We start from the raw sequence: 14,893 nt of genomic DNA, 5'->3' as shown, positions 1-14,893 counted from the left end.
ATTTCCTTTCACGTGCCTGCCTCAAGTCAGTGTATGCTTGGAATACAGGTAAAAAAACCTAGAGAGTTTTTGATACCTCATGTGTGTGAAATCTTTGTAAAATATGATTTATTTTCAAATTAAGTTCTGGTCAGTCCTTCTTTGCACTCATTTTATTCCTGCTGATCTTGCAGGAATATCACATCTATGTGCTGTTAGATTTGGTACTGCTTTGCCTATTTAATTTGCAGCAGTACAACATAAAGAGCTTGTTTCTAAGTGGTACTATTGTAAGATACAAAGTAGTGACAAATGTTTAAGAGCTATAACTAGGTCAATATTAAACCAAAGTACTTTCCTTCTCTTCAGCTACCACAGCACAAATTCAATCCTTTGTCTTCATGGGGGTTGTGTGTATATTTAATACACATGTAATTTCAGAACATCATTTGCCAGATTTTTTGTTGAGTTACCAGCAGTTGTAGAGGTGTTGCAGGCAAATTGAGACACTTCTGTTTTACATTCATACGGGAAGTTTATGTTGCAGTGTGATTGCATCCTCTTTGACACCACATCTGATAAATGCTTTATGCTAATATAAAATCTCCTTGCTTGCTTTTTGAACATCATAACACAATTTTTGGTCTAATGGATTCAAAATGTAGTACTGTTTACTTAGCTTTGCAATAGTTTGTTAAGCAGGGTTAATTTTTGATCAGTAGAAGATTCCAAACCAGTTAAGATTTCTGGCCATTATGATGCTGTCCCAGTAAAGTGGTCTGACAGGAGGAATTTCAAGTGTAGAGTTAAAACTCTGTGTGGTATGGTGATTTTGTAATTATTTCTTAATTGCTTGTATTTAGTTTGAACAAAATAACCATGGTCAGTATTAAGATAATGTCAAAGTAGCTTTAATCCTGGTTTACACCTCCATGTAGTTATTTCATGTTCATCTAGCTGATGAAATGAATAGTCAGCAGGTAGATTCAGTCCTGGTGATGATGCTGTCAGGTGTTTGGCTGGACTGAAAGTACACACAATTCTTGTTTTGGTTTTAGTCAGACTTTTTGATGTAGGGGTCATGCATGTGTACAGAATGCCAGAAGCTTTATTTTATATACTGCAGTGTTTTTTTCTGGAGGAAAACAATCCCTTCTAATCTCCCTAGTGGGTAGAAGTGACAGGACTCATTTTACATGCAGCCTGCCTGACAGCTATTGTCAAGCTCAGAGTAAATATGTCTGGATTCAGTTGATTCCATGTTCTTAATTTAGGAAAGTGTGATAGGTGAGGTCTATAGGACAGGAATGAGGGAAGGAGACAAATGTAGGCACAGGGCAGTTCATTCTGAAATGAAGGTGGGCAAAAAATATGGAAAAAGTGAGCCAAGGCAACACAGACTAAACATGGATATAAATTTCATATACTTGGCACCAAACAATTTACATATTTCCTAAACAAAATCTTCCAAGGCAAGACAAAAACTAAGGAGAATATACAATCTGCCTCTAGATCTGGTATGCCTGGGCCTGTAAAAAGATTAATAACATAATAAAAGTACACCATGTAGGTTAGGGAATTATATAACACGAGCGGTGGCTGTAAGCAGCAAATTTACTTTGTTGGGAACAATCTCATCAGAAGACAAGGAGTTTTGTTCTTACCCATTCAGAGTAGAAGCTGAATGTGAAGCCTTTCACCTTACAGAACAGGTTTGCTTACCTGATAGGAACTAACTCAGCTGTGTTGAGAACATCAGAGGAGGTGCAGGAGCACGCTTCTTGGGTCTTTCAGTCATGTCCATACCAACACAACACAATTGTACCAAATTCCTCTCAGGTGTTTTAAATTCACGTGCCACATACTTTAAAGTCTGAAAGGCTGGAATTCAACTTGTAAATTAGTATTCTTCAAGTCAGACACTTGATATGTAGGTGTCTAGTCATTAGGGTGTGGAAACAGTGCTTGCTCTGATTGCCTAGACATTGTTTAGTGAACTCAAGGCTGCTATTCCAGCAAAGAGGTTCTCTGTCACATTTGCCATGCATGTGTCTTGATTACGCCAGGGCATCTCAAGCAGTACTAGATGACTACATTTAGGCAAGTAGGTATGGCTTGTTCATTGTCAGTGGAACTTCTGTTGACCATACTACGACATCTAATAAAGGATGAACTGAATATCTCTCTTGACTGTGTTTTTTCAGGTCTTGATTCTATAATCTGTGTCTCTGGCTGCATGAGAAGGGAAGCTAGTGTGATGTTGCTGTGAAAGGCAGAATAAGATAGGCAAACCTTCTGATAGTGCAAAATGTTTCAAGTGTGATTTTGGCAGAGGAGGAGAGATCTCCATTGTTAAGAAGGGAAGCTAATGTGATGTTGCTGTAAGTCAGAATAAGGTAGGCAAACCTTTTGGTAGTGCAAAATGCTACTAGTGTGATCTTGACAGAGGAGATCTCCATTGTCTCCTGCCTGGTAATAGATTGTCATCCATGATAGGCAGCAAACCTGTTCTGATCTCTTGTACTGCTCTGAAGCCAGCTGGTGCTAAAACTGGCTCATTTCAGTGTGGTGAGTTTGTAGATTCAAATTACTCTGGACAGCAAACACAGAGCAATTTGATAATGAAGTGTTTATTACTTAAATATTTTTGTAGCTAGAACAATGTTCTTTCCTTTTGCTCTTAGTTTGTTTTACAGTATTCAGTGCTGCTTTCTAGGAACATTGAGAAGGTGAGCCACATAACCATGTGCACTAAATACAGAAATTCTGCCTGTTACACATAGCATGTTCTAGACTGGTATTAAAAACTTTAATTTCAGTGGGCTGGAAAACTTTGCCATTTTAATCTTGTATCTGGCTTGAGTGGAAAATAGTGTCAGCATAACGATTCCATTGTAGGTATAAGTGAAGAAGGAGCTTAATTCTGAAAACAATTAGCATTATTTTATTGATATTGTCATTTGGAATAGGATTTAAAGTCATATGTAGCTGGCAAACTTACAGATAACTGCAGTTAATTAGCTGACTGTGGACTTGAGTCTGCTTTTCCTCTGGGGGACAATTTCCTTTCCAAGTTTTGGCAACGTGTTTGAAATTGAACTCGTGCAAGTGCATTACAAAATACACTAGAGCAGAAGGAGTGAGAGAGATTCTGTCTCTCAGAGATAACTCAGCCTTTCAAACTGTGGCTTGTTCTTCCCAGTGTGATTGTGTTTATGGAAGCTGATGAATATGATGCTCTCTTTGACCTCATTGACATGGGGTAATGAGCTGAAATTGTACCAGCTTGTATGACTAAGATTTGGGCTCCTCAGGCTGAATTTTCTTCTGAAGCTGATTGGCTTAAGATGTTGCATTGCAAAAATGTGTGGGAATAAAGATATTGCCATCTCATACTGTAGAGCAAAGAGTAATAGTAATGCTATTTATTTAGCTTTCAGTGCTGTTTAACAGAAAACTGTATCATTTCACAGTTGATTTTACACAGCAGTAAGTAGTTTCTGCATATATATGTTTTCTGTGCAGGTCAACTTCTATGTGAGGGTGAAGGCAATTTATACCCTTGGACACAGTGTATCTCTGATTGCTCTTACAATGGGAAGTATAATTCTTTGCCTCTTCAGGTATGTATTTTTTCTTGAGTAAATATGAACAATCATAAGGTGGTTTTAAATGTTGTCTGGTAGCTTAGACATGTAGAAAATGGATTGGTTTTACACTTTCCTAAAGTAAACTGCTGACAATAACTTGATTATACAAATTTAGAGGCATTGCAGCCCTTGTAAGAAAGAAAATTCATTTAGGAATGGATTATATAAACCATTTCTTACTTGATTAATAAAAGGGACACCTTGACTTGCTCTTGAAAATGCTTAGGATGCTCGATATCAACACTGGACAAGTGGGCAGCCATAATTTGCAAAAGCTTCTGAGTGGTGTCCAGTGGTGCTGTAATCAAAGGTAATCATTAATTTCTCCAAGTAGGATTGAAGAGATATGGCTAATTGTGCCAGGTGTGTAATGTTTTTGTTAGGCAGTGCTAGGGAAGGCAGCGCTGTCTGTTGGTTTTGCCTGGTTCCTGGGAGTTGAGGCTGAAAGCAATCTCCAGCTGATAAAAAACAATGCAAAATTATATTATTGGTATCATAGCTTTTTTCAGATGTGTCACTCTCCATATCTTTAGCACACACGTTTTCCATTCCTCTCTGCACCAGAAAAACAAGAAAATACATCTGTCAGGCTTGATAGACAAGAAGTACATGTAATTTGTAAGGGACAAGATGTTGTCAGAGCCTTTTGTCTCCCCTTAAAGAAGGTAGTTTCTTTGTTATCTGCAGGGAGTAGAGGGGCCTTCTAAACATAGAGTTGAATTCAGTATATGATTTCCCAAGCACATAACAAGCAGACAGTTAATAAGGAAGGTGGCAGCTGAAGCCATTGTAAATTACCAATAACAGAAGTGGATGCAAAGCCAGTGTATGTCTGTCTGTTGCCGAGAGGTACTGTAGGGCATCCCACACAATATAGTCATTTTGAAGGAAAGAATTGGGAAAACAGGAGTATTTCTCTAAGTTTTAATTTTTCATTACTCAGCTTATCACCTCCTATTCAGGAAATGTATTTCTCCCTGAAAGGTCAAGGGCTCTTTCTAGAGAATGCCAATATATTTTCTGTTTATAGAGATCAGCCAGAAACACAATTCATCTTTCAGTGTAACCAGCAAACTTCTACCTTGCTGTGTTTAAAAAGAAGAGCCAAGTGCAACGTTTCTAAGTGAAACTATCTGATTTGGTAATTAGAAATTGGAAGTTACTAGAATCCTGGCTTCATTGAGCAAGACTGGGATTTGAACTCTGATTATTAGTAACCCAAGGTGTAATTAAAGTTCTGCATTGCGGGGTTCGTAAATGTATGCTCCAAATTCCACTGCATTTAATTCTGGAAGTGGGCAGTGCTTGTAATGACAGGAGATGGAATGGTGTGGAGTTCATGACAAGGAAGGGGAAGTGATTTCTGAAATGCTGTGACTTGACTTTGTATGGTATGGCTATGGTATGGCCATGTGCTGCCTGGCAGAACAGGTACAGCTTCAGGGCTTTGCAGCTGTTCACACTATCAGCACAAAAAGGGCACAACTGTTGGGTAACGGAAGGAGAGTTTTTTCTATAGTACTCTGCTTTGCATTTCTTCCAAAGAACTGGACTTGAATTTGATTTGAAACATTGTATGAGTTCCTATTATTAATACCTGTAAAGGACACATTGGAAAAGGAAAGGATTTTATATCTGGCTAATCATAGAATCAACCAGGTTGGAAGAGACCTCCAAGATCATCCAGTCCAACTTATCACCCAGCCCTATCCAGTCAACTAGACCGTGGCACTAAGTGCCTCATCCAGTCTTTTCTTGAACACCTCCAGGGATGGTGACTCCACCACCTCCCTGGGCAGCCCATTCCAATGGCAATCTTTAAACCTCAAAACAAAGTTACTGTGGTTCCACACCCCATATAATACTCCATATACCTATTAGAATGAAAACTAATAGGTAACTTTCTGGCCTAACATTTTCCTGTTGGAGGTACAGTTTGTCAGGCATGATCTTGCTTATATAAATGTTTGTTAAACAGCACACCTAATAATTTTGACTTGGTCAAAAAAAAGTTGGTTTGTTTGTCTTAGAATGCAATATTCTATTTCCTTATTTTGAATGCCTAAGTTTTAATATAGCATAAAGTTTTAGGGGGAAATTTTCCAGATATGGTTGTTTCCAGAAATGGTTGATGTATTACAACTCATAGTGAAAATAAACTGTAGAACAGCATATTTCTACATAATATTGACATTCTAGATCTTACTACCTTCAGAATTGATTCTACATAAGGAAATAACACACACACACAAGTCTGCTTTTCTGAGATGTGTTTCTCACCAAGGAGAAAAGTATCAATCTCTGTCATTTGAGTAAAATGTGCTCTCATGTGCATGACCTGTCTGTAAAGATTCCTCACTGGTAGTTTGGTATCACAAGCTAGTTGTATCACAAGAACAAGCATCCTATTTTTTCATTGTTAAAGAACAGCATTTCTTTGTTATTTTCAACCATCACCCATATTTCAAAGAAAACCACTTTTTTGCTCACTACCTCTAAAACTTTGGTCTGATGGCCTTGCATTTATTCTCTTACTTAATTGAATTAAGATCTAATACTTAGTTCTAAATTAGCTACTCAAGAAAATATTCTCCTCCCATTTGCAGCGTCCATGCACCTCTGAATTCCATAGGAACATGAAGTTTTGTCCAGTGTAACAGCAGTATTTCAGGTTTTCACAGAACCTTTGTAGCAAAGACTGTGCATAGCCACAGAAATTACTGGACCTTTGACAGCTGCTTCAACTTCCACCTGTTATTACACCTTCTGGCAGGCTGGGGGATAGCAAGATGGTTAGTAGTTACAGAATGTATTATTTGTTGTTCTTCAATAAAAATCCAAATGTGAAGACTGCTTGGAGGCTGCCACTGCATGCCACCATGACATCCAGTTGCATCTTCATTCTTTCATTGCTCATAACTGCCAAGATGCCCTGGCTTCTGGTGCAGTTCATTGTTCAAGTTTTGACCAAGGTAAACCTCTTAGCAGTTTGGTTTCTGGGGATTTGCTTTCCAAAGTTCTGTTAAATGGGAAGAACTTGAAGAAGACTGTCTCTTAAGTGAAAAGCCCTCAATTTAGAGCTTGCTTCCCCTGAGTGCTCATTCACTTGAAATACTTACTTTGTGATTTGTCAAGCTTTCAGATGCTTGCTGGTCTAAGGAGAAGTCTTACCTTTCATTGAAGAGGAGGGATGGGTGATGCAGTGTTTTGAATGCATTTTCAGTTGTTCCTGCATACACTCTGATAATAGGATGCCTTTGTATAGCAAGATATAGGAGTTAGACAAAAAATGAAACCAGAAAAGAAGAGATGAGAGCATGTCTGAAATACTTGCAGTGTAATAAAGTTTCTTTGCAGGAAACAAACTGAGATTAGTGCACACACAGAAGGACATAATAATCTGTACTTTTTGTCAGTTTATGTTAAAGTGTGAGACAAATACCACTGGGATGTCTTGGTCTGTGATACTGGAAAGGAGTAAGAGATACTTTATTTGTATGTTTTGGGCAGCCTATAATGATGATGATGAGGACAATGATATAACAGTACTGACAGTGTGACAGAGGAGGAAAGGATAGGTTGTTACTTAAGGTTCATATTAATAAGAAACAACCAAAGAGTAATAGAAGTCTGTTCAAGAACTTTCTCAAATGCTAAACTGCCTGTTTTTAAATCTCTTCTTAGAAAACTTCATTGTACTCGGAACTACATCCATCTGAACCTGTTCCTCTCTTTCATTCTAAGAGCAATCTCTGTTTTAGTCAAGGATGATATTCTCTATTCCAGCTCCAACACAGCTCACTGTTCAGAGGATCAAACCTCATGGGTAATAAACTTCATTTGCTACCTGGAATAATACTGTTGCATCACTTAAGTTTTTCCTCCATGCTCCTTTTAAATACTTAGAAATGCCAAGATGCCAGTGTAGGCAGTTCTGTAGACAGTGGCTAGCAAAATAGTCTGTTGGATGTAGCCAGAGAAAGGTTACAGAACAAATCAGAAAAGTTAATGTTGTTTAGCATGTCTGTGAAGGGACAATATTGCATCTGCCAAAACAAGCTCAGTCCACTGCATTCATCAGCTGGGAGAGCTTAAGACAGACAGGAGTGCCATCAGCTGGGCTTCTCTGGAAATGGTCTGGCAGTTTATCAGGGGTCCAGGAACGGGACAGGTATCAGTGGAGGGAGAGGAATGAGTCAGGGAGTTAAATATTTGCAGGAGTTGTGTTTATTAACTCCTTTGTGCTTTCTGACGGTGACAGAAGCGTTGTCGTCTGCCTTCTTAGCAAGCAAATATGTTTACTGCCTTTGTGTGCAGAGGGGTTAATAAAATTTCATCTTGCTGTCAGGTGATTGATAGCTAGCTAATAGTCACATTCTCTGTTTGTTTTGGTCAAAAGTGCTGCAGAAGAACCCTACCAATGTTGCTGAATAGCTTCTGAATTTAATTTACTACAGTTTATGCTTGGAGGCATGACAGGGGATGGAAGGAAGATGTTTTTGAGGTGGTGAAGCCATATTGTCCCAAAGCATAAAGTTCTTAGCACTGACTACTGAGCTCTATGTCTGGATTTGTAATCTGGGATAGTTCAGTGAAGACAAGTAGGCTCTGATTTAGCAGACCCAAAGTAGACCAAGTAGTTAGTAGGCAGACTGCCAGAGGTGATGAAAAGTTCTTAGAAGGTCCTTGGAAGATCAGTGAACTCTCAAAATGCTGCTTGATTTCTGTAGTTCTCCAGTTATGAGAGCAACAAAGTCTCATACTTTCCTGTTTGAATACTCCACTTTTGGGGGCTGTTGGAAAATTTCTGTTGCATTATAGGTGACCTGATCTGACACTGATTTGACAAGGCTAGTTTGCCTTGCATTGGCTGGATGCTGCCTTTATTGCATAACAGCATGCAGGGTTTGTCCCTTTTGTCACGTGTGATGATGTTCCACGGTTCTGCTTCACACACAGATGTCTAAAAGCACACAGTCCAAAATGCAGTTGCAACTAGGTCCTGGGGCTGAGTGACACAAAACCCTAACTTTGGCTAACTCTTTACTGATAGATACCTTTGCTGTGCAGTGTCTGGAAATACACTTTAGCTGCAGGAGGAAGGGAAAATGTTTTGACTGAAGTTTCTGGGATGTGCATTGAGAGCATAATACAAGGCAGTATTGGAATTTGAAAGAGACTGCAAAAGTTTCAGTCTTTGCCAGTGTGGTAGTAAGTAGTCAGAATATAAGCAAATTGCAGCTTACATTCTGAAATGTTGGATTTTCTCCAGGTTAAATTTTCTGGTGCCTTACTGGTCTGCAGTGGATACAAGATTAATCTTGCGAGGTGAAATGACTCAAGTAAGCAGTTTCCCTGGGCTGAACAATTTACCCTGTCTGCTTTAAGAGTTTCTTGGGGCATGCCTGAGCTGTACAAGGAGCTAGTTGGCTGGTGGCTGGTTTTCACCAGGAACGTTGCTTGTAGGCATCTAAATATTAGGTGAAAATAATGCAGTCCTTTGGGCTCTCACTTATTTGATGTGTATACAGGCATAAAGATACAGGCATGTTTGTTGCTTGGAATGCACTGAGATATGAGACGCCACAAGGGGCTGATCAGTACACCAGTGACACCGAGCTGTGTGGTGTGGCTGACAGCTGGAAGGAAGGGATCCATCCAGAGGGACCTTGACAGGCTGGAGAGGTGGGCCCAGGCCAGCTTCCTGAGGTTCAACAAGTCAAGTGCAAGGTCTTGCAGCTGGGTCGGGGCAATCCCAAGCACCAGTATAGGCTGGGCAGTGTCCGGTTTGAGAGCAGCCCTGGGGAGAGGCACCTGGGGGTGCTGGTGGATGAGAAGCTCAACATGAACCAGCAGTGTGCACTTGCAGCCCTGAGAGCCAAACAGAGCCTGGGTTGCAGCAAGAGAAGTGTGGGTGGCAGGGCCAGGGAAGTGATTTTCCTCCTCTGTCTGCACTGGTGAGACCCCCCTTGGAGTGCTGCATCCAGTCCTGGAGCCCTTGGTACAAGAGGGATATGGATCTGCTGGAAGGTGTCCTGAGAAGGGCCAGATGGAGCTGCTCTGCTATGGAGACAGACTGAGGGAGTTGGGGCTGTTCAGTCTGGAGAAGAGAAGGCTCTGAGGAGACCTTAATTGTGGCCTTTTAGTTAAGGGCAGGGGGCTACAAGCAAGCTGGGAAAGGGATGTTTTAGGCTGTTGGTTAGTGGCGGGGCTAGGGGGAATGGAGCAAAACTAGAAGTGGGTAGATTTAGACTGCATATTAGGAAGAGGTTCTTCACCATAGGAGTAGTGAGACACTGAAGCAGGTTGCCCAGGGAGGTGGTGGAAGCCTCATCTTTGGAGGTGTTTAAGGCCAGGCTGGATGTGACTCTGAGCAACCTGATCTAGTGTGAGGTGTCCCTGCCTGTGACAGGGGGCATAGAACTTGATGATCCTTGTGGTCTCTTCCAGCCCTGACAATTCTGTGATTCTGTGATAAGTGTTTCTAGGACAATGGTCTTCTGGCCTAGCAGCTGGTGCCTGGGGCTCCTGAGGGTCACACTTCATAATAGGTATTTTAAATGAGGAAGGAAATAAAGCAAGCAGAAACCAGAAGTTTTACTTCAATGCAAGTCTCCACAGAAGCATTTTTATGTTCAATTCCCATATCCCAGATTCCTGCTGGGAAGTAGCAAAGTAGCAGAAGCCAGCACTGTGGAACATCAGCAAAACAAGCATCTGAAAATCAATTCCAAAGAGCAGCACACAAGCTATCAGTATGTTGGGACTTCATTTAAAATACATGTTTATGTGGTTTGTTAATTAAGAGACACTTAAGCACGTTCCAAGAGAAAACACAATTTCTGAAAGTCCAATCATCTTTTAAGTCTCCTTATTCATCATGTAAAGTTAACTTTTCACTCAGTTTCCCAGTTTTTCTTTGAAACAAAATCATAAAGCAGTTTCTTTGCTAATTTCTACTATGCTAGGAACCCAGCTGGGATTTTGGTGTTGCCATTAGCCTCATAGTAGATGATAGTTTGATCTAATAGCAGCTCATGGACTATTGTACATGTGTGCATTTTTTGATAGCCACAACCTTTCACAGTATTTATGCAGTGAAGTTTTCAGAGGCTCAGAGTTAATTTACTGTGAGAGTCATCTGAGTGATTTATTATCATTTTCTTTCTATTTAGGCAGTAACATTTACAATATATCAGTTTGCATTACTGAAGAAAATATTTTCTTCTGGCCCTGGGTTACTAGTTAAGACCTATAGGATGTACTAATAACAGACTAATACAGCATCGTTCCTACAACAGCTTTAATCCCTGTTCTCTTATTTCAGATGGGCTGCAAAGCTATTTTGGTGTTTTTTCAGTATGGTGTTATGGCAAACTTCTACTGGCTGTTAGTTGAAGGACTTTACCTCCACATTCTCCTCGTGCTAATATTCTCCCCCAACAGACATTTCACAATCTACCTGCTCATTGGGTGGGGTAAGAACTTAAACATTGTTTTTGTGTATTCATGCATTAGGTTCAGTGTTTCATGCCAAGGGAGTCATTCCATTTTTGTTGCATGACTTCTTGCTCACTAGATCCTCAGTTCTCCTCCAGTGTAGATTACAGCTGCTGCACCACAAAAGCTAGCAGGCTCAAAACTGCTAGCTTGCTCCTCAGCATGGCTCTGACCTGTGCCAAACTGCACACTGCCTAGAGGTTGTTCAGGAGATAGGATGGTGCAGGGACTGCCACCACACAACATAGGATTCAGAATGTCCTAATAAGGGAGGAAAAAGAAAGCATATCTACAGGCTGAGCCATGCTGTTGGCCCTTCTGAAAAGCTCAATAATACTGTTCCTCTGGTTTTAAATGTGTGTACTGCTTTCATTTCCAGAAAGTGCAGTGATACTTGTACAGAGCATTTTAGAAGTTTCCAGTATTAGATGGCCATAAAACATATTGCTGGGAAATGAGAATAAACCAGTGTTTGGGAATGGTTCTTTCTGAGATGATTTACACTTCTGTAGTCATTGGGAGTGCACTGGAAAAGCATAAGCTGTATCTGTTTCCCTGTAGGTCACTGTCACCTTGAAAGAAACCTAAGAAAGGCATATTATTTATGTTTTGCTCATTTTCATAAGAAATTAGCACACAATCTTTGTAATAAATTGCTTGCATCATGAAGCTCACTGGGTGGGCCTCCCTCTGTTCACTAAACAATGTATTGTATGCTGTATATTTGGGGAATAATGGGATACTAGCAGCCTGAATTTCTAATGTTGGTGGTTGGGGTATTTTTTTTGTGATCATCCTCTAAAACTCTTTGGGATTTTTCAGGAATTCCTACCATATTCATTATTACATGGACAGTGACACGGATCATTTTAGAGGACACCGGGTAAGTGAGCGTGGGAGGGAAAGCCTCCATCACTGCCAGTAAGAACTTTGCCTTCTATGTGATGGTGTTCACACAGATGTGGCTTCCTATTCTGTCTGGGATGTGCACAGAACTGAAATTTCAGATAGAGCATTAAAGGGATGGGTGTTTAAGAGCTTTTCAGCATGCTGTTTAGGCTTGATATTAATTTGAAAACCTCTAAGAGGACAGAGATAGGCTATGACTAACATCACTTCTTGAGACCCACGTTTACGTCTCCCTGCTTTGGAAATCAAAATGATACTTAAAATAGCAGTGAGAGTCCTTGTGTTCAGCGCTGCAAGTTCACTGCAGCAAAGCACTGTGTGTTCTGATCTGCTAGGTGCCAGCTCAAAAGATTTGAAACTGGGTAACTTTGAGTATATCTAAATCACATTCTCAGATGCGAAGCAATGTGGGGTAAACGTGTGTCAGATATAAATAGTCAGGTAAAGCTATTCCTGATTACACCTAGGCCTGGCTCCTGGCACAGAAGAGGAACTGAGGTAAGAATTTTGTAGGCAGATCAGGCTTGCAGCCTGTGCTGGCCCCGTGGCACAGGAGAGCGTGGTGGGGCAGTTCTCACACTCCTTTCAACCTGACTAATATTTCAATCAATGCTGTAATTAAACTGAAATATGAATTGTGTCCTACATAATTGCTGAGATTTTTTTGCAATACTTCAAACATAAATTGATGATTAATTCCCTTTCCTTTTGTCATTGTGATCACAGAGGAATGCTGAAAGGTATCACCTGTGATTCAGATAAAGTCCTTCAGACAATTTATTCTCAGGGAAAGACTCTCAGACCCAAAGTGCTGAGCCTGCAGTGAAAGTGAAACTGTTAATTTTTCAAAGTTTCACATTTATGCTCACGTGTTTTGGAAGCTAGTTGCTGCCATCTGTAACCTAAGTGTCCCACGAGGGATTATGCAATTTCAGTTGAATCTGTATGTTGCTTTAGCTCTTCCTGGCGTTGGCACTGGGATTAAGAGCTTATTGGAAAAGTGTCCTGATGCAAAGTGAAACTCTCGAGTTTGGCTTCCCTGAGGGCCAGCATCTTCCGTAACGCCTGATGGTACACTCTAATGTGCCTGGTGTCTGAGCTGATTTGGATGTGCACCACAAAAGTAACATTCAAGACTCAGCCGGCTCTGGGAATACGAATGAAGCTTACATTTACAGCTAGCAGATTATACAAGCAGATATCTACAGTATATACAGTTATAGACAGAAATATACAAGGTAAAAAGGTAATACAGAAACACAACTCCTTCTCCCAGAAACCTGAGTCCCCAGGAGGGGCTCTCAAGCACCCCTTCACTTTCCCCCTACCCCTCTCAACCTTACCCCAGTCCCAAGGAAGAATAGAGGCTCGGCCAGAGGGTTAAGAAGCAAAGTGGCTTAGCCCAAAATGCAGGGTGAGGTTAGAGAGATGCAGCTCAGCCAGCAGCCCCAGAGAGAGTGATTATCTAATGTTTTTGTTTCTTGTTCCTATACATCTCAGCAAGCCTATGAGTGAAGTAGACATCACCATCGTTATCTTTCCACAGCCTATAATCTAGTTCTTCTCACCAAAACATTCTAGCTAGCTTCAAACTAGCAGAAAAAGGCATTATTATATCAGTGTGCTTTCACCTGTGTGTAAGAAATACACTCTTCAGAAGTCTTGCTTGCCTGATACTAATGTCAACATGACTTGTCCTCTGTTCTTTTATAGTTGCTGGGATACAAATGAGCACGGTGGTCCCTGGTGGGTTATACGAATACCCATTTTAATTTCTATTATAGTAAGTAAACTTTAAGAGTGAATTATAAATCAATTCAGCAGAGCAATTTGTCTTTTACTGCTAGTTACAGATAGGCGAGAGTTCTGGTTAAATGAAAAGAAACTGCTGTAGGAGAAATGTTTGACCGATGTCAAGACCACTGAAACTTGTTACCTTCAAAATTTATCTACCTTGACATGAAATGAGCATTTGCTTTTATTTGGATGTTGTTCTTCCTTTCACATCTCTCCTGTTTATGAGCCTGGGGGATGCAAAAATCTAATTACACTTTTCAATGAATTGCAGATTTGATTTTGCAGGTAAATAGATAGTTTGGCAACTGAGAATCTGCCATTGGAATGGGCTGCCCAGGGAGGTGGTGGAGGCACCGTCCCTGGAGGTGTTCAAGAAAAGACTGGATGAGGCACTTAGTGCCATGGTCTAGTTGACTGGATAGGGCTGGGTGCTAGCTTGGCCAGGATGATCTTGGAGGTCTCTTCCAACCTGGTTGATTCTATGATTCTGTTATTGCAGCCATAAAAGACTATGCCTGTGTATATCTTTCTTTAATTGGTAGCCTACTGAAATATATATTGAATATGAAGTATTCACAGAAGAGCACCATTTCAGTGTGTTTCATGGGGCTTTTCTTAAATGGCGCTTAGAATCATAGAATCAACCAGGTTGGTGCCTCATCCAGGCTTTTCTTGAAGACCTCCAGGGACGGTGCCTCTACCACCTCCCTGGTCAACCCATTCCAATGCCAATCACTCTCTCTGTGAAGAACTTCCTCCTAACATCCAGCCTATACTTTCCCTGGCACAACTTGAGACTGTGTCCCCTTGTTATTTTGCTGGTTGCCTGGGAGAAGAGGCCAACCTCCACCTGGCTACAATGTCCCTTCAGGTACTTATTAGGATTACTGGATTATAGAAACATAGAATCAACCAGGTTGGAAAAGACCTCCAAGATGAGTAGTGTAATAAAAGTCCTGTTCACTGTGATGATTGTGTAATTAACTTTGGGCATAGTATATTCTGGTTATATGTCCATTGCTGAAAACAGTCAGGATGCAAGTTAGTACACTGCAGCT

At 40.6% G+C, this 14,893-nt stretch overlaps 1 protein-coding gene across 2 annotated transcripts in view; it reads left to right on the top strand.

Moving 5' to 3' along the window:
* VIPR2 (vasoactive intestinal peptide receptor 2) overlaps positions 1 to 14,893 on the top strand; it is a 55,301-nt gene that overhangs the window by 25,881 nt on the left and 14,527 nt on the right. For both annotated transcript variants that reach the window (XM_064162535.1, XM_064162536.1), the window contains 5 exons: positions 3,505 to 3,602; positions 7,314 to 7,455; positions 10,957 to 11,107; positions 11,952 to 12,012; positions 13,752 to 13,821. In XM_064162535.1, coding sequence (XP_064018605.1) covers positions 3,505 to 3,602; positions 7,314 to 7,455; positions 10,957 to 11,107; positions 11,952 to 12,012; positions 13,752 to 13,821 — 522 coding nt within the window. The remainder of the gene's footprint in view (positions 1 to 3,504; positions 3,603 to 7,313; positions 7,456 to 10,956; positions 11,108 to 11,951; positions 12,013 to 13,751; positions 13,822 to 14,893) is intronic.

Source organism: Pogoniulus pusillus, chromosome 23, assembly GCF_015220805.1.
Source record: "Pogoniulus pusillus isolate bPogPus1 chromosome 23, bPogPus1.pri, whole genome shotgun sequence".
In the NCBI taxonomy this organism is placed as follows: domain Eukaryota; kingdom Metazoa; phylum Chordata; class Aves; order Piciformes; family Lybiidae; genus Pogoniulus; species Pogoniulus pusillus.
The sequence above is the reverse complement of the archived record's forward strand: the minus strand, read 5'-3'. Positions and strand labels throughout refer to the sequence as shown.